This window comes from Gordionus sp. m RMFG-2023, chromosome 1, assembly GCF_954871325.1.
Source record: "Gordionus sp. m RMFG-2023 chromosome 1, tfGorSpeb1-WG-v2, whole genome shotgun sequence".
Classification (NCBI taxonomy): Eukaryota; Metazoa; Nematomorpha; class Gordioida; order Chordodea; family Parachordodidae; genus Gordionus; species Gordionus sp. m RMFG-2023.
In genome coordinates, this window is record NC_088775.1 from 63,189,518 (window position 1) to 63,211,131 (window position 21,614).

Genomic DNA, 21,614 nt, shown 5'->3' on the forward strand with positions numbered 1-21,614 from the left:
AGTAAGATTTTTATAGAAACATCAAGTGAATTTGATAAAACTATAAAAACTAATTTTCTTAGAAAAAATAACAAAAATATATAAAAAAATTAAATGATTTTGATATTTACAATTAATATGTATAAAATAAATTTTCTATTAAATAATTGGGAGTTAAATGGTTGAGGAATGTTTAAAAATAAATTTATTTTTTATAATAATATTAATCAAGTAGATAAATTAACTTAAAACTATGTTTGAAAGAAGTATTTTCTTGATTGAGTCAAAGGAATCTGTGTGGTAAGTTTTTTTGGCAATTATATATAGGCAGTGGACCTTATTTGGTTGAATATTTGAGGGTGTAATAGATATAAGTATGGAATATTTGTATGGGTATAATTTTGGTGATTTTTGTTTCAGTGATATTGTAGCAATCTATGTCTCTGAATAATTTAGGGTGAAAGTAATTTTATGATATTATGTACTACTATTGGATTAAATGTGAGTTTTTATATTTTAGAGAATTATAATATAATTTAATTGAAGATCAGTTGAGGTTAGGATTCATTTGATTATTTTACATAATTAATCACATTATTAACAAATTATTATGTGATACGTGATATATAGCGCTTTTGCCCTCTAGCATTGAAGATTCAACAGAGCTACGCTAGGTTTTCCTCATTTCCATCTGATTGGAACAATTTAATTTGGGTATAAAAGTAAAAATATGAGGAACCCTCCACACGTTAGTGGGCAAGCCGCACGTACCTGTAGGCACAACATTTCGAAAAATGTTGCTTAAACCTTTATAGACTTTAATTTAAAAGGCGTGGGACAAAGAAAAAGCCTATATCAAAAAATTACAGTATAATTTAATTACTTTAAAGGTGGGTGATGGCTGATTTTAAGCTTAATTTCTTTAGTGTAAGTTTTAATTACTATCAATATTGAGATATAATGTTCATAGAATCTGTAAATAAATATGATTAAAATAAAATAATATTTACCGTTCTATCACTTCAAATTTTCCACCGGATGCAACCGCACCAATTTAAGTTTTCTTTCTAGATATAAAATTTTTAAAAATTATTATTATTATTGAGGCATTTGATCAACGTACAAGCTACAAAATGGCGCTACAGCTGATTCAATGTGTGGACGTTTTTTTATGCATGATCACCAATCTATAGTTATATATATCATTGGCTTGCATATTATCAATAGGATGTGTATGAACTAGTGCTTTAAACTTTACTGCAAAAAAGAAACACCTTTACTCTCTGAAAAAAGTAACGCGTAATCGTTACTCGTTTCCTTTTAAAGGAACGCGTGTTACTGACTATTCAAAAAATTAACGAGTTACTCATTACTTAAAAAATTAATTATTATATCCAAAAAAAATATTTATTTTTTTCTTACAATATATAATATAAATAAAACTATACAAAAAGAATATATAATATGATGTGAAAAAATTATATATATATAATTATAATATATTATATATAAGATAACATCTTCGTGTAACAATTTTTTATTTATTTTTAGCAACAATATTTCGAAATTTTGATCAGTCAAACAGGAGCGTTTTGTGCTCAACAAACCTTTTGCAGTGCTAAACACAAGTTCAATTGAGGCAAAGGATGGGAGAGTTGTATTTTTAATAAATAAAAATTTTATTTCGAGGAATTTATTAAAAATATTCAAAGAATTATATTTATTTTGAAAAAAGCTTAATTAATAGATCATCTTCACAAGGATCTTCATTCATTTCCTTATCAAATTTTTTTTAATCTTTATCAGAATATATTTTGGTATGTGTATTGGATAAAGGAATTAAGTCTGCTCTTTCTTTATCAGAATCTTTTCTCAAACTGGAAATAAGTTCAAGCATTCTTCCTTTGTTGACCTTTAATTGTATCCAGGGCCAATCCAATTCAAATAGCGGGTGAATTATTGCGTATAGTATATATTCATCTTTATAGATGTGTTTAGTGTTGCGTAATCGGCTAATTTTAGCCGACTAAAAACGGCTTAGCCGAGATTTTAGGTGGAAAAATCGGCTAAAACCTAATTAGGCTAAGCCTAAAAATCGGCTAAACCTAATTAGGCTAAGCCTAAAAATCGGCTAATCCTAATTAGGCTAAGCCTGAAAATCGGCTAAGCCTAAAAATTGGCTAAAATAAATTATTCAAAATTCTGCATCGATGCTTAGCATTAATTATTATTTATTTATTTTAGTAAAATAATTTATTTTATTTATATTTAATGTAAATATTTTATTATTATCAACAAATAAACATGATAGGATTATATATTTTTTATTTATATTATTATATTTTGAAATGAAAATAAATTTATTTATTTGATGTTTTTTTAATAAAAAAAAATAATATGCTGCTATATTGTAAAAATGTAATATTCTTTAAATATAATTTATTAGTGATTTTCACAATCTTCTTTGTAAATACATCTTTTATTGAGGAATTATATTGTAAATTTTATTAGATAAATAAACAATCTTTTAGGTGAAATCTTTTATCATTTTTTTAAATTATCTATTTATTATTAAATGAAGTGGATTTTATGAAACTTTTTTGATGTTATTTTATATGATCTTTTTAAGGATAATATTTTAATGTGACAATTGTCATAATCGTTCTTTTATAAGTTTTTGGAATTTTTTTGAAGAAAGTATGTTAAAATAAGTATTAATAACATGTGTAAATACAAATTTAGTGAAGATGTACCAATGAAAAGTGACAATTGTCATAATGGTTAATTTTAAAGTTTTTTGAATTTTTTTGACGAAAATTTGTTAAAATAATTATTAATAACATGTGTAAATATAAATTTAGTGAAGATGTACCATAGAAAAGTGACAATTGTCATAATCGTTATTTTTAAAGTTTTTCGAATTTTTTTGACGAAAATATGTTAAAATAAGAATTAATAACATGTGTAAATATAAATTTAGTGAAGATGTACCAATGAAAAGTGACAATTGTCATAATAGTTAATTTTAAAGTTTTTTTGAATTTTTTTGACGAAAATTTGTTAAAATAAGTATTAATAACATGTGTAAATATAAATTTAGTGAAGATGTACCATAGAAAAGTGACAATTGTCATAATCGTTATTTTTAAAGTTTTTCGAATTTTTTTGACGAAAATATGTTAAAATAAGAATTAATAACATGTGTAAATATAAATTTAGTGAAGATGTACCAATGAAAAGTGACAATTGTCATAATGGTTAATTTTAAAGTTTTTTGAATTTTTTTGACGAAAATTTGTTAAAATAAGTATTAATAACATGTGTAAATATAAATTTAGTAAAGATGTACCATAGAAAAGTGACAATTGTCATAATCGTTATTTTTAAAGTTTTTCGAATTTTTTTGACGAAAATATGTTAAAATAAGAATTAATAACATGTGTAAATATAAATTTAGTGAAGATGTACCAATGAAAAGTGACAATTGTCATAATGGTTAATTTTAAAGTTTTTTGAATTTTTTTGACGAAAATTTGTTAAAATAAGTATTAATAACATGTGTAAATATAAATTTACTGAAGATGTACCATAGAAAAGTGACAATTGTCATAATCGTTATTTTTAAAGTTTTTTGAATTTTTTTGACGAAAATATGTTAAAATAAGTATTAATAACATGTGTAAATATAAATTTAGTGAAGATGTACCAATGAAAAGTGACAATTGTCATAATCGCTATTTTTAAAGTTTTTTGAATTTTATTGACAAAGATATTTTAAAATAAGTATTGATAACATGTTTAAATAAAAATTTAGTGAAGATGTACTCTAGATAAGCGACAATTGTCATAATCGTTATTTTTAAAGTTTTTTGATTTTTTTTGACGAAAATAGTTAACTTGCATCGATATTGATTTTAAAATAGAAAAAAAAGTTTACCCAAATTTTAAAACAAGATTGTCTGATGAAAATTGGTAAAAAAAATAATAATTTCTAACTTAGGATTAGATATTATGATATAAATTTTGCATATTTTCTGACCCGATGAACAAATGTAATAAAATGCCAATTTGCTCCTGTTTTTGGGGAAGAATCTATTATTACCATATGTGTTTCTATGGCATATACTCAGGCAATTTTAATTTTACAATCTATATTTTTACCCATTTACATCAAAGAAATTTTAAAAATAACGATTATGACAATTGTCACTTTTCTATAGTACATCTTCACTAAATTTTTATTTAAACATGTTATTATTTCGTCAACAAAAATCAAAAAAATAAAAAAATAATGATTATGACAATTGTCGCTTATCTAGAGTACATCTTCACTAAATTTATATTTACACATGTTATTAATATTTATTTTAACATATTTTCGTCAAAAAATTCAAAAAACTTTAAAAATAACGATTATGACAATTGTCACTTTTCATTGTCTTCACTAAATTTATATTTACACATGTTATTAATACTTATTTTAACATATTTTCGTCAAAAAATTCAAAAAACTTTAAAAATAACCATTATGACAATGTCAATTTTCTATGGTACATCTTCACTAAATTTTATTTAAACATGTTACCAATACTTATTTTAACATATTTTCTTCTAAAAAATTCAAAAAACTTATAAAATAACGATTATGACAATTGTCACTTTTCTATGGTACATCTTCACTAAATTTATATTTACACATGTTATTAATACTTATTTTAACAAATTTTCTTCAAAAAAATTCCAAAAACTTATAAAATAACGATTATGATAATTGTCACTTTTCTATGGTACATCTTCACTAAATTTTTATTTAAACATGTTTTTACTACTTATTTTAACCTATTTTCTTCAAAAAAATTCAAAAAACGTATAAAATAACGATTATGACAATTGTCACTTTTCTATGGTACATCTTCACTAAATTTATATTTACACACTTATTTTAACCTATTTTCTTCAAAAAAATTCAAAAAACGTATAAAATAACGATTATGACAATTGTCACTTTTCTATGGTACATCTTCACTAAATTTTTATTTAAACATGTTATTAATACTTATTTTAACATATTGTCGTCAAAAAAAATCAAAAAACTTTAAAAATAGCGATTATGACAATTGTCACTTTTCTTTGGTACATCTTCACTAAATTTATATTTACACATGTTATTAATACTTATTTTAACCTATTTTCTTCAAAAAAATTCAAAAAACTTATAAAATAACGATTATGACAATTGTCACATTAAAATATTATCCTTAAAAAGATCATATAAAATCATCAAAAAAGTTTCATAAAATCCACCTCATTTAATAAAAAATAGATAATTTTAAATGATAAAAAAATTATAAAAGATTTCACCTAAAAGATTGTTTATTTATCTAATAAAATTTACAATATAATTCCTCAATAAAAGATGTATTTATAAAGAAGATTGTAAAAATCACTAATAAATTATATTAAAAAGAATATTACAATTTTACAATATAGCAGCATATTATTTTTTTTATTAAAATAACATCAAATAAATAAATTTTTTTTCATTTCAAAATATATTAATATAAATAAAAAATATTAAATCATATCATGTTTATTTGTTGATAATAATAAAATATTTACATTAAATATAAATAAAATAAATTATTTTACTAAAATAAATAAATAATAATTAATACTAAGCATCGATGCAGAATTTTGACTAATTTAATTTTAGCAGATATATATAGGCTTAGCCGATTTTTAGGCTTAACCTAATTAGGCTAGCCGATTTTTAGTTTTAGCCGATTTTTAGGCTTACCTAATTAGGCTTAGCCGATTATTAGGCTTAGCCTAATAGGCTTAGCCGATTTTTAGGCTTAGCCTAATTAGGCTTAGCCGATTTTTAGGCTTAGCCTTATTAGGCTTAGGCGTAGTTTTTAGCCGATTACGCAACACTAGATGTGTTTGAATCTATTGAAAATGAAAGATAATCAGAATATAGCTTGTAAGTAATATTTGAACTGTACACCTTTTATCTATGCCTCTCAGGATTTAATTAATAAGTGGTTTACAAAACTTGAAATTATTTAAAGCCATTTTTTTAAATTTTAATATTATAATTAGCGTGGGAATGAGATATCACAAATTAAAAGAGCCGTAGCAATCGGTTCCATAACCTATAAAATCATATATATGCATATCATATTTCTTAATCAACACTAACCATATAATATTCATCCATGAACGACTTGTCGTTATCTGAAAATCTCTGTAATTCAGATTTATCACAAGATTCGTCAAATTTTTGGCAATTCTCTTTAATAAGACTATCTAATCTTTTACGGAATTATAAAAATAGTTCCATCTTGTTATAACTGGTATAATCAGATATCTTCTCATGTTTTCCTTAAAAATGGATGCACAGTTTGAAGATTACTCATGTTTATTCCACAATCGCTAACACTTAGAAAATGTAATCTTTGAAATGGTTTTAAAATGGGTATCGTTACCTGTCTTTTCCATGTCAACACTTGCAATGAGATTTAAAGTGTGAGCTGAACAGGATTGATGCTTAGTTAAGTTTAAAATACTATCATTAGTATTTTGATTTTAAAATAGATCAAATAATGGCAGAGGAACTATTTTATCATCCGATTCCTCTCCTGTTCATACATATACTCTAATAAATTTTTAATAAATATATTATAATTTTTTTACTTGAAAGCTATTATATAATTTCTAGCATTGTTGGTAATGCATTTGGTCACTTTATTTTGTATCTTATATGTGGTAAAAATTTCAAAGATTATTTTTGCTAGATAATCAAATATGTGTTTTTGGTTTAGCCTTTTACAAGCTAAGCAGGCTGAAGATCTGAGGCCAGTGTACCGTCATCCATAAATAAGAACTTTTTTAAAAGATAATATAATCTATAAAAAATATATTTTATATAACGATGATAAGCTGACCAAGAATCCACAGACAATATTTAGGATACACAATATATCCACTAATTTCTTTGCCACAGTGTCATATGCTGTTAATTTAATACGAGCTAGGCCTAAACATCACATTTTTAGTTGGCTGTAATTTTTTGATAATATTAATAAATGCAGTACTTTCTAAAATTGAAAATGGTTGCAATTACAAAATTAAACTATTTCATTAACAGCTGATTGTGCTATTTTTATCTCTAATTTTGATGGATTTTGCATTTCAATGAGTGTGAGTTGATTTCAATTTTTTTTAAAATTATTATTCAAATGTTCATTAATCTCTTCCATTTTTGAGAAATGTACAGTCTATAATTTTTTAATTAAAATATTATAATTCCTGAATTTTTTTTTAAAATAACTTGTTTTTTTCAATAATTGAAGATTAATCTTTTAAAAATTTAATTTCATTATTTAATCCCTCACTAAGCTTATTGTCTTGGAAATCATTAAAAATATGATTGCCAAAGATAATTTTTCAATTTCTTATCTTTTTCAGAATTCCGAATTATCATTTAAAAAGGAATCAGGATAAATATCTAGATTCAGTTCTCTAAAACAATATTGATATTATTTAAACAGTTTTTTAAAATCACTATTTTATTTTTTAAATTTATTAACAATTTATAGCAATACCTAGACAATATTGTTTAAACCCAATATAATATTTTGAACCTATACTAATATTTTGTTAATCTTGGTTTCCAGCCCTATACTATAGTATAGTTTAATTGCTTATATTTTAATTTAATGATTAAGCTTTTCAAAATATTATGAAAGAATACTTCTTTTAATGGTTATTTTATAATACCCATGATTTAATATTCTATAATTAAAGTATATTATAATATATTAATTAATCTTTTTACCTTCATATGCTTTTTTAAGTTTAAACTGCTGGACATTGAGGTTGAAATATTTGCGAACATAATTTACATTTACAAAGTGTAGACTTTGTACCCTTAATTTTAATGGTTGTAAAATATGTTTCAAATTGGGGCCAGGGAAGGGTTAAATCATCTTCATCTGAAGAAGTAATTACTAAGGACCAAATATTCTTCAAATAAATTATAAAATAGAATAATAATATTATTATTAACATTTACTTTGAATTTTGATTGAATAATTAGATTAACATTCGACTAAAAATTTAACAACGAGAATTTAAAATAAAAATGAAGAAATGGCGGTTAATATAAACTAAAAACTCGGCTAAAATTATTAAAAAATAAATAAAAGTAATTTTATAGTACAATAAAACATGTGTTTCTTTTTTTAATATTTTTTAAGAAAAAATTTAAACGAGTAACGTTTTGCGTTACCGTTACTCAAAAAAAAGAAACGCGTTACCGTTACTCGTTACCTCTAGAAGAAGGTAACAAATAATGTTCCTTTTCTTCAGAAAAGGTAACCACGTTTTTTTGACGTTACTTTACAGCACTAGTATGAACATATATATAACGGATTAACCCAATCTGTGTGGTATTTGTAAAAAGAAATAGATCCTTAGATTTTGATTTATTTAATACATATATCAATTAAGGCTTTACACAGTAAATCTTTATCTCATCTTTTTTTAAATAATTTTGGTTGTTATGGCATATCCAAGAAATATGTAAATCAATTATAAAAATTAAAAAATTATATAAGATATGATATTTATTCTGGTAGATTTAATCAGCTCTTAGTCCACATAATAATATTTTTAAAAATGTGATTTCAATACACCCAGACCCAATTATAAACTTGGAAAGAAATAAATATATATTATTACTTTTTTAAACTTTATGAGTGTTGTATACAATAAATATTAGCTTGAGGCTTCTTCCATATCATGAATAAAGTTTCTCACGATTTCTGATCTTATATTGGATGTTCTTAGAACTATCTCACCCTGCATTTTATTTTTTACAACAATATTAAATTTTTATTAGACTTTCGAGTTTTATTAGTTACTATAAAATAAAAATATAATTTTATAAAAATTGAAATAAATTACTTCATTTTGTGTCAACTCACTTGACGCATTTTGTTTGAATGATTGAATTAGTTTAATTGCATATAAATATAAACAGGGGTGGATGGGAGATTAAAGGCCTGATGGGAAATTTCTAATAGATGATATAAAATGAATACTATAAGAAATTATTAAACGTTTACTATTAAATCGGGTTTGAACATTTGGAAAGAAAAGAATTTGCTGAAATTATGCTTATGGTTAAATTTTTACCAAGGTTAGCTTAACAATTTTCTCATTATGGTGGACATTTGCGCAGATATTCAAGAATCTCACTTAATTTTATTTCTTCTAACCTTTCTACCGACGCCATTTAAAAGACTTCTAAATAATCCTGCCCAATTGTTGCTCGCACTCTATAATTATTTTAATTTGCTAAAGGTTCGTTCACAATTACTTGTGAAAAGGTGAGTAGATATTCATATATACTATATATAAATTTGCATATGCAGTGCAGATACATATCATATCGGCATAACATCTCATATACACATATCAAACATTGCTTGCATTTTATATTGCATATGGTTAAAAAATCTCCATTTTCAAACTTTTTTTCATAGAATCTAGAAATTCTTCACTTTCGCTTTCTGACGTGTAATCAACTATGAAAAATCAAATTTTTTGTACTCTACTTCAAGCTAATGAGTAAATTGCTATATATTCTAGAGAATGAAATTAGTTCTACTCGCAGTTCCTCCCTATTTATCTTTGCTAACGAAGAGATTCTTTTAAAAGCCTCTTTAATTATTATACCTTCCCTATTAATTTCAAAACTTCTGAGATGGAAATATTGAGCATCAGTTATTAAATGTTGATTTTTCGAAAATCTTTCTATAAAACTAGTTACTATCTGATCAATGATATCACGAAACACTTCTATTCTGTAAATTTGAAGAGTCATTTGGACGTTCATCTAAACATTCCTCAAAAAACATCTTCTTTTTACGACTAATTATACGCTGCGGTATTTCAGTTTCCATGCATATGTCATCAGGTATTATCAAATCGGCCAAATTTATAGATTTTAAAGAAAATTTAGAATCTTCAACCATTTGGCAGTCAAAATGTCTAAGTTTATTGTAAGTCGTTTTTGCATCAAATTTTTTTAATTATATATATAATGTAAGGCACTTATTGTAGTAGAAGTTAGCGCATTTTTTTCATTAAACATCCAAAAAAACTGCTTTCTCGCGTGCCCACCTTTTTGTTTCCCCAATTTTTTGAATCTTTTTTAATTTTTTTGAACCATAAGCGGGTTATTCATACTAACATTCGTTCAAACTTCCATTCTTTTATAAGATTCATTAAAAAAAATGTCGCAGACCTATTTAGTAATCCAAATAGATTTTTCGATTCGAGATTACCACATGTGTCACAAACACATAAGTTAAGAAGTGTATAGCACCAAATATATACTGGCTGGCACTTCTTGCTTAATTTGAGGTTGCAAGCCAACAAATTCACTTCTCGCGTTAGCTGTACCATCAAAAGATTCTCCAATTATATTATTTAATTATAGCCCTTGTTTAAAGAAACAAGAACTTAATAAATCAAAAGTCCTTTACTTGAAGAATTAGTAGCTTAAACTACTGCAGATAGTTATCTGTAATTTCTCCATTATAAATGTACCGCAACAAACATAGCTTTATCATATATGCATATAGCCTGAGTGCAGTCCATCTGTTTGCTAAATCTTTTATTTCCCAGTTGTTCCTTAATTCACTTTTTAAGCGTGTATAGAATTGATCAATAACCTTGTCAACGGTCGTAATAAGGTAATTAAGTAACCTATTCCCTTGGAATATAACTTGCCTAAGGTAATTAAGTAACCTATTCCCTTGGAATATAACTTGCCTGAGAGTTTAAGTTTTTCCTTCCTATGTTTGCTTCTTTGAATGGCCTTATTTAAATGATCATTCAAGATTGAATCATAATTAAATAGGTGACGTATCAGTTCTAGAAAATTGCCATGATTAAATTTATATCTTCAAAACTTAATAAGGTTTCATAACAATCAGAAGCACCATATGGCATATTTTGATGCAATCACTTAACAATTTTAAATATATGTTTTATTATATATGTATTTTTTGAAATCTGCTTTTCCTAAGTTTATTATTAACTGAATTCTTGTATGCTGTTCTCACTGGATGTCTTAAAAAAGTATTCCATTGCGTGTATATGAACAGTTGAATTTTTATGAATTTCAACAACAGAATATATGTTTAAAATTGGTGCCCATTTGAAAATAAATTTTCATAAGCAAAAGCTATACAAATTGAGCAGTAAATAGCTTTAATTTCATGATTAATTATAGCAACTGAAAGCCAATTTCGTGGTACTTTATCTTCCATAACTACTCTATAATACAAACGCGATGTTCTCAGGTTCACGTATTGGATGGGATATTGTTGTAAAAAGGCAAGTTTTTGTGGAACTGTTGCCTTTGAATTTAAATAAAATAAATTTGAATTAATAGATGAGATCTTTTTCTTTAAATTTGCTGCTTCTGTGCTTGAAAAGCCAGATATTCGATTAGAATTCATAGATGTGGGTATTTGTAATGTATATAAAAATGAAGGTATTTGTAATGTAGATAAAGATGATCCTTTAAAGTTAGGGATAGAAAATGTTAATGGTCATTTTATTAAATTTGTGGTTTGAGTATGAGAAAAATCAGATGTTATATTAGAACATGAACTAAAACTTATTATGGGTGAAGATATTTATAATAAACATAAAGATGGATGATTTTTTTAGATGTGATTTATGTGGACTTTCCATGGTAAGAATTTGAATGTCAGGCAACATTGTATTATCACCTTTTTTTGAAGCATAAATGAGTCTGAAGAAGCAAGAAATGAAGATGTTTTTGATAAGTTTGTAGTTGTTATATTGAAAAGTGACAACTTTGCTGTTTTGGATTTTCACCACCTATCTTAAGTTCTTTACAATATTTATCATGAAGTTTTTCTGCTCCACTTTTGTATCTTCCTTTTTTTACTATATATTGTATGCATGATAATATAAAAAATATAGATTTTAAATTAAAATTTATATTTAATAAGATATCTATCAAGGTTATTTTTATATTTTTCTTTATATTTAATGATTTATCAGATAAAATGGTGATGTTATGTTTGAATCAAAATATTTTAAGTAAAGATTCCACTCTAATCCAGAAAAATCTTTAATCACAAACATTGGATTATGTTTGTGTAACAAATATGGCTTATTTTAATTGGGGGGGAGGGGGGAAGGGGGGTTATTATAAATTTCCTTAATATATTTTTTATATTAAAAATACATCTTATCTTATATAAATCATACATATAAACATATATATTTAATATTAATATAATTATTTTTATGGGGCTTGGTTTTGCTTGTGTTGTTTTTTATTTTCATTTCGGTCTATATTCAATAAATGTTTATATTATAATAATTCATTTTCTATATATAAACCAGAGACCTGCAGGCCCGGCCCTAAACCCGGCCCGTATTTTAATACCCGGGCCGGGCCTAAAAAATTTTTTTAAACATATCCGGGCAGGGCCGGGCCTAAAAAATTTTTTTTAAAATATATCCGGGCCGGGCCTAAGATTGTTAAACACGGGCCGGGCCTTAATATTTTTTATAAAAATTTTTACATTATGAGTTAATGGTTATAAGATTATATTATATTATAGTTATGATTAATATAATATTGAGTGATGGTTAACACTACCTAACACCCACAGATCGATCTAATTATTAATTTCCTGCAAATTTATTCAAAGTATTAATATATTTTTTTATAATTCATATCTAAATTTTTACAACATATTTTACCAAAACATTCAAATAAAGGAATATCTTAAATAAGCCCCCATATTCAAGTATTATTAATATATTTTTTTATAATTTATATCTAAATTTTTAGAATATATTTTACCAAAACAATCATATAAAGGAATATCACTTCTTGAAGTTTGTAATACCTTTCAAAGCGAAAAAGGAGAAATAAAATTGATTTTACTTAATATAAAGCATTTTTTAATTGAAAAATTTGTTTTACACAAGTATCATTTTATTTCACTTTTTCTCTGTCCCAAATTCAAGCAATTACGTATGTTGTCAGGGACAGATCGCAAGATGACGGAAAACTATATAAAAGATTATATTAAATTACAAGAGGCTCAGGAAGTAAATGAAATACCACCGACCAGTCAAATTACGACTGTTGTTACACAAACTGAATCGTTTTATGACAAATGGGGCGATGGTAATTCTGGTAATATGTCAATACCCGATGATGAATATTATAATTACATAAATAAAAAATAGATGAAACATTTAAGGTGGATAATTTGTTAGAGTGGTGGGCGGCTCATCAAAGCGAATTTCCAATTTTAGCAAAATTGGCAAAACGGGTATTGGCAATTCCTGCTTCAAGTGCAAGCTGTGAGCCGAATTTTTCCACTACTGGGAGAATTCTTGAAGAAAGAAGAAGTAATCTTCAACCTGAAAAGGTAATATGCTTCTCTTTCTTCATGATAATTTGTGAATTTTTAATATCTTTCTTGAGTATAGGGTTTCGTCAATCATGCTGGTTTTTTACTTTGCAAACTGTCAAATATTTATTGCATTTATTATATTTACCTTGAGTCATGAAAGTTTTTAATCCAACATTTTTCATTATTTTTTTTTACAATATTATATAATACAATTATCTTCTTTTGTTAAAAATTTATATTATAAAATAAATTATATTAATATTGTGCAATTAGATTATATTTTCAAAATACTATTTATTATACATGCATTTTTTTAAATAGCAATTTATTTTTATTTTATAAATTAAATAGTAAATTAAATACAATATATTATATTCTCAAAATATTTTCCATTTTTATAAATTAAATATTAGTTTTATTTTTTTTAAATGCAATATAAAATATAGTATATGCTCAAAATATTATTACCATTTTTATGAATATTAGTTTTATTTTTATAAATGCAATATAAAATATAGTATATGCTCAAAATATCCATTTTTATAAATAACAGTTTTATAATTATAAATTCAATATAATATTCTCAAAATATTAGCTTCTTACATGTATTTTTTAAATAATAAGCGATAATACTCGCTGAAAAATATGGTAAAATACATCATAGGTGAAATTTTGTATATACCAGGTCGAATATAATTTTAAAAAATTCCGAGCCGGGCCTGAAATTTTTAAATCCGGGCCGTGAAAAATATTTTTAAAAAATATGCGGGCCGGGCCGGGTTTAAAAAATTTAAAACAGGGCCGGGCCGTGTAAATGATACCTCTGCAGGTCTCTGATATAAACTATAAATATTGCATAAATTAATTTTAATATTTATATGCGGCTATTTATTTTAAAACAAATGGTTTTATTTTTAAAAGAATGAATGAATTTTTTATAGTTCTTATAATTCCACCAGATAATTAAATTAATATATAATAATTATTCAAATTTATAATATTTTTAAAAATATTTGTGTTAAAACATATTTAGATCATTTTATGCCAATTTTTTTTAAAAAAATTCTTTTTTCTTTACTAAGGAGGCCCCAAATTTGTAAAATCTCGAGGCCACGTGGGAGATTTTCCCACTAAGCTTACTGGCCAGTCCGCCCTTGAGATAAAATATCAATAAGCCAAAATAATTGTGATATGAAAACTTTTAAAAAAAAATCATATTAAAATAACCTAACGAAAATAGTGCTCAATATTTCTCAGCACGATGAGCTTTGGTCCAAATGCAGATCTTCCAGTCTTTAAAGAAAAAGAAATTTATTTTTTAGAAGTATGAATAAAAATCCTAGCATTCATTATGAATAATTGAATAAGATTCAAAAAGAGGAAAATTTTTATAATTTAGTACCAATATTTGTAATCCGGAAAAAATTATTAGAGCTTCAAACACCAGGTTACACTACTGCAGAATTATAAATTCTATATTAAATGTCTTTGCATTTATTATTCTATTAAATTTTTTTTAAATTTCCCATCCATTCTATAAATTATTCTGGGGGTTATCATTTTCTGATAAATAAAACGATAGGGCCTTTTGAAGGTAAAGGATACAAGATTTCTGCAATTTTTAGCCAAATCTCCCAGACGCAACTAATTCTACAAATAATATTTTTTATTTCAGAGTTGGACCCTACAAAGAATTCAAATGTTGTAGAGATTAGAGTAATTTTACATCTTCATGATACATCATTAAATTAATATATTGCATAAATATTTGATAATCAAGAAATTTTTATTCGTTATAATACAAATTTACCATTCTCCGTTCCCGTAGAATGCTTTTTTTGCCAATTTAATTAATAGTTCTACGTCGGCGCGGCGACAATTCGGCGCGTATCTATTACAGTTGCAATTTATTATAAATTACTTAGCATAAAAATATAAGGATGATTAAATAAAAGTCATTTTGAATGTTGGTATTATTAATTTTTCTTCATATTTATTTTTACAAAAATCTAAATTTTATTTACTAAATGTGCAATATCGAAAAAAATTAACTAATATTTATACCTATTTCTTTAATGGACCAATTTAGCACATTATAAGGTATGTTGATTAGTAGCCAATATTATGTAAGCCTGGAGATTTTGTGCAAAGAAGGAAGAAAGAAAAAGAAAGATTTGACCTCTATCTCTAATCTTTTATATTATTTTGGCTACAATCTTCATCAACCGTTGTATAGACCCAAAATACCCCTCTGATAAATACTATATTGTTAAATCTTAAATCCCCTTTTCACGCCTAATTTTAGACAATAAAAAAAATAAATAAAATTATAAAAGTTTAAAAAAATAATATACCCCCTTAAAAATAATGTGCCCAAAATCTCGGCTTACATAACATTGGCTACTAATCAACATACCTTATGTAGTAAATTGGTCAACCAAAGAAATAGATATCAATATTGGTTGTTAATTTTTTTTGATATTTTAATTTTTGATTTATATTATAGAAAAAATTAGCCTAAGCATAATGTTTTTTTTAAAAAAGGATTAATAGAATTTAAGGATTTTTAATAAATCTAAAAAATGAGTCAGTCTTAATTTGATTTTTTTTGGATCATGGCTTGGTCTATTTTTAAAAACGGTCTATTTAAATTCTAGCCAAAATAATATGTAAGATTCGAAATAGAGGTCCAAACCTTTCTTTTTCTTTCTTTCTTCTATGCCCAAAATCTCGGCTTACATAACACTAACTACTAATCAACATATCTTATGTGGTAAATTGGTCAACCAAAGAAATAGGTATAAATATTGGTTGTTAATTTTTTGATATTACACATCTTATTTTTTTATACTAAGTAATATATAATAAATTGCAACTTTAATAGATACGCGCTGAATTGTCGCCGTGATACCTTGATTAATAGGCCAAATAAAAGACGATATTATTTTAATAACTTGCAGCAAAAGTATGATTAAAAAATTTTTGATGTAACGAAAATCTTTTTCATCGTTACATGTTCTGAATTTTTTGAGGCAACGAGAATAACATACTGTTATTTTTATCTTGAGTAACGGCAACCGTTACATTTTCAGAGTAACGTGCCTAACCCTGTCTAAATGCTGGTTTAAAAATTTATATCATAAAATGGAAAAAGGCCAATGTCGTAAGAGCCAAAATAAGATAATTCTAAAAAAAATATGCTTTAAAATTTTTAGAAATAATATCTATTATCTTTTTCCTACATTCAAGATTATAAACATTTAGCAAGAACAGATTATTAGATTACACTGAGATACTAGAATTAAAAATATGCTCTCATTTTGAAATTGATAACATCTCCATAACAATAAATTATCTTAGCATGCTATAAAAATTTAAATTTTATAATAAAATGGTAGATTTTGCTACTAAATATATAAAATGATTTTGTTTAATGAAACCTATAGCCATAATAAAGGTCGAATGCGATGACCATATTTTGTGTATGTATGTTTAAAAATTGTAAAGATAGTTTCTATCGAAAATTAGAATTTATATACGTATCTTTGAACTCTTATTCTTAGATTAAATAGCATATAATCATCAAAAATTGAAATTAATAGAGGAACAGAGTTATAATGAAATAGCTGTTGCTCATTCTAATGATTGAAATATGTATAAAATATTTTGTAGATTTAAATCAATTCATGTTTAAAATTTCTTCGTATAACGGATACTATAGATTTTTTAATTTCCATAAAAATAAATTATTTTACTGAATTCCCAGAAAAAAATATAAAGTTCTTCCTCGATTAAAAATTACCAGGAAAATAATTCCCAGAAAAAAAAACTCCTATAATTGTATCCTAAATAATATTTTAAAATTATGATAAAATCAACAAAATAGGAAATAAATCCCCAAATAAAAATTTTGAATAAAAAATATGATTTTTTGATAAATTAAATTAACCTTAAAGTTAAACCATACTTGTATGGTGCTAACCTTACTCCTAAATTACCTGTCAGGCCTTTATCCCGTACCTAGTTTCAATTAAACAAAACTTTCATGGTAAATTAATCCCCTGAACATACCTCTCTAACCCTAACTAAGTTACTTATCAAGCCATAACCCATGTCTAGTTTCAGTAAAATTAGGCAACTTACAATTCTAATAATAATAAATATATTTTATTTATGATTTTGAAGAAGTTAGTAATAGATTTGAAAAAGGTTAAAAGAAATGTAGAATCTCCATGCTAGTCTTGATCTAAACTACTTTATATTAAAAAAAATAAAAGAAAACTCCCTTTATAGTTCTTGTCCTTAATATTTTTTTTGGTCAAATTAAATTTTTTAATAATATTTAAAGATATATTATTAAGCTATTAGAATAAATTTGAATTTGCTAGCTCAAAGGCTTTCAAGGATATACATATTTCAAAATTAAAAGATTTGATAAAATTCTGCACTTTAAGAGCCCATATCCCAGCCCATAAATGACTTTGTAATCTAAAATTTTATTACATAACATTTCAAAAGAATCTGAAGGCGACTGACCTAAAATGGTGTTTTTATCGTGAAATCCACATAATTATTAAATTAATTAAGAAATATAAAAGATTTAAATTCTATTTACATTTTTCTAAATAAGTAATAATTGAAAAATATATATAATCTTTATTTTATACAAAAGTTTTTTAGAGAAAATCGAGTTATATGGAGCAGTGTTATTTCCAATCTATGACGTGTCATTTTTTGACATATTGATCATAATATAAAATGTTATTATAAGACGATAAATATTAAACGATTTTGCAAGGCAAGATTATTATAATCATAAATCAAGAGTTTTTCCAAGCATACCCTCATCTAAATTTGTTATATAATGTAATAAATAGATTAATGAATATTTTAAAGTGATTATTATATTTAACAAGTAATACTTCAATCGGAATCATCTTGTATCCCTTCAATTTCGGACTCGTCACCTTTAATAGCCTTCCAGAAAGATATCGCTACCTTTGAATTATAATTAATAACATGTAGTGTTGGCGAATAAAAATGAATTATTTGATTAAAATTGCAATTTAAATTACCCCGATTTTTTTAAAAAAGATCAGTGACTTAAATCAATAATAGAATTTTATTTTGATCAAAATACTTAATCCTTCAAATGACGTAAGTACTCTGGTGGGGTGTAATAGACCCCAATGTCAAATGTATATATCTCCATTTATATTCATTCTTTTGATTTAATATTTGGATATAAGATAGAAATCTTAAATTTTACAAAATATTTATTTATTTTAACTTATTTTGCTTAGATTAAATGGTTAATGTCAATACCGCGAAATGTATTATCGCGAATGCATTACAGCGAATGTCGATTACCGCGAAAAGATATTATCGCGAATGCATTATCATCCATGCATCATAACGAAAACAGTATCGCGAATGCATGCGAATGCATTATAGCGAATGTATTAGCGCGAATGCATCATAGCGAAAACAGTATCGCGAATGCATTATCGAGAATATAATATTGCGAATGCATTACCGCGAATGCATTACCGCGAATGCATTATAGCAAATATGATACAGCGAAAATATTAAAGCGAATGCATTAGCGCTAATATAATACCGCGAAAGTGTTATCGCGAATGTATTATAGCGAAAGCATTATCGCGAATGCATTGCAGCAAAAGCTTTACCGCGAATGTATTATAGCGAATGAATTATCGCGAATGCATTATCTTAAATGAATTACAACAGTTGCAATATCGAGAATGGAGTTTGATGAAAATTACAATTTTATATTTATCAGCCTTTAGACAGACTTGGTTGAACCTGGAAATTAATTTTTTTAAAAATAGGGCTAAGGCTTTTAATTTTTTTTACTCAAAATATATAAAAAAAATAGCAATAGATGTTTTAGGATTAGGGTAAAGAAATTATTTTTATATTAATTTATTGTTTAAATATGCGTTTAGTTTATTTTTCAATTAAATTTGGGACAGGAAGACCTAAAATTTAAAATAAAGATTTTTGATGAAGCTTCTGCTGTAATAAATTAAATTTGCAAGGTACTAAGGATAGTCTTATTTAAAACATTGAGCCAAACAGATAATTAGCCTTCAAAAATCATTTATATTTTAATTAGTGTGGGATTAGTATTGTGATAAGCATTTTTTGATAATAAATTTGTATAAAGTGTTTTCTTATTGCTTAATCAAAAAGATAAGGCTAAAGTTTATCACAAGACATAAAACAATATTCAGCATCATAAGATTGTAGAATTGAATGGCTACACATCTTAGAACTTAATTCATTTAATCTCTAATGATGAAATTGCGATTATTGTGACATAGGAATTGAGAAAACAATATAATGATTTCCTATTGATTCTTGTGATTCCTGGTGGGTCTTTTTCCTAGTTATGCGATTAAAAACAAAAATTTTATAAATGAATATAGAAACATATTAAAAAGTATTAAAAGCAAGCATAGACGGATATTATATTAATTAAATAAGCAGAAGCGAACTTATTATCTATGATTCAACTTTCTACAGTCGAAAGGAAGGCCCTATAAAAAAATATATTAGCAAAGTAAGATATCTTTCTTAGGAAGCGTAGGTCATGAAAATCCTTATGCTATGCTGGGAATTAGAAATATTGCTTTAATCGGGAAAAATTTTTTATTAAGAAGCTACCCACCCCCCAAGGTATAATTATTTTCGAACCTATGATGATTTCGACAGAAACTGATCCAGCCAGCCCTGGTGCTTACCCTATGAATATTATACAGTATTCTAAGATCTTTTAACTAAACTTAATTTTGGTTTGTTGGGTATTGTTTTATTTTTTGTTATTATTTACATTTAAAATCATTAATTGAGTGAGTTTTATTAAATTTAAAAATCTGATTTTGCCAGAAAAACACCAATAAGTGTATAATTTTGAGTAGGGGAGACCGGGGATGGTTGGGACACTTTTCGTTCAAACCTTAATAATTTTAATATTAGTAGACTAATCTGAATAATTAAAATAAATATCTTCTGAATCCCAAAAGTATAGGCTATTTGAAATAATTAATATATATTTTATGAAGATTATATTTTTTTAGAAAATTGAATTTAAAAAAAAATTTTTTTTTGTCCCAACTATGACAGACTCTGTGTACGTTGGGACACACATATGTGATAGTTGGAACACTCGTGAAATAGAGGTCTAAATAGATTTAAAAATTTAAAATCAGTAATCCAGTAAGACTAGAGACTATGACACATATGATTTTATTGATAATATTATAATTCATAATCAATAACTATATAAAAAAATTTTTAGCAAAATTTAGGAAATTTATTTTGGCGAAAAAAAAATTGTAAAAAAAAAAATTTTTAATCATAAACATAGTGAAAGATAAGTATTTAATTATTTATTATTCACAATACTAAATTAATAATAAAATAATAAAATTGTTGATAAAATGAGCTAAAATGGCGTGTCCCAACTATACTATGACCAACTATGACCGAGCCCACTAACTTTATAAATATCATCCAAAATCATATTTATTGATTCTGAAAGTTTGCCAGATTGGAAAATAGGGTTTAGGCTTTCCTAAAATCTATTTATTATGATTTTTGAAGCTTTATTTATAAATATAGTTTGCAAATATTTTTTATTACTTTTGGTATGCCAAAACACATTTTCTTCTGTAAAAATTAAAATACTAAATATTTTTCAAATCTTTTTTAGCCAATCATGTATGACAAAATTATCTATGTTAGGCTCAAATTTCCAGTCTTATAAAATAATAGCTCAAATTATAATTAGAATGTCCTAACGTTCCCCTGTACTCAATGTACCCCGGTCTCCCCTAATTTGTTAATTTTAGAAAATTCAAAAACGGCTTAGCATAAAAAAGGAGAAAAATAATTAAACAAAAATTAGGCATAATTAGACATGTGCGCCGACAGCATTTTCGGCGGCGGCGTCTTTTTTTAAAATGATCGGTTGGCGGCGGCAAATCGATTTAGACGCCGCCACAAAAATCGTCGGCGGCGCGGCGACGTCAAATATTTTTCTAACTTAAATTTTTTTAATTAAATTTATAAATTCTTTGGAAACACTTTTAAAATAAAATTTATACTTTATTATGTTTATAA

At 25.3% G+C, this 21,614-nt stretch overlaps 1 protein-coding gene across 4 annotated transcripts in view; it reads right to left on the reverse strand.

Annotated features, from left to right (window-relative positions):
- Positions 1-154: 154 nt before the first annotated feature.
- LOC135930665 (alpha- and gamma-adaptin-binding protein p34-like) overlaps positions 155-21,614 on the reverse strand; it is a 91,553-nt gene continuing 70,093 nt past the window's right edge. Inside the window, exons 8-11 of one of the 4 annotated variants that reach the window (XR_010572853.1) lie at positions 18,389-18,464; positions 990-1,046; positions 863-920; positions 155-422 (exon numbers count right to left, since the gene is read on the reverse strand). Coding sequence is in view for 1 of the 4 variants with exons in the window: in XM_065467482.1 (XP_065323554.1) it covers positions 18,390-18,464 (75 nt within the window). In the remaining 3 variants the exon portion in view is untranslated. Of the gene's footprint in view, positions 423-862; positions 921-989; positions 1,047-8,724; positions 8,845-18,079; positions 18,315-18,388; positions 18,465-21,614 lie in introns of those variants that run through there. The other 3 variants (XR_010572849.1, XR_010572854.1, XM_065467482.1) reach the window with 3 other exon arrangements.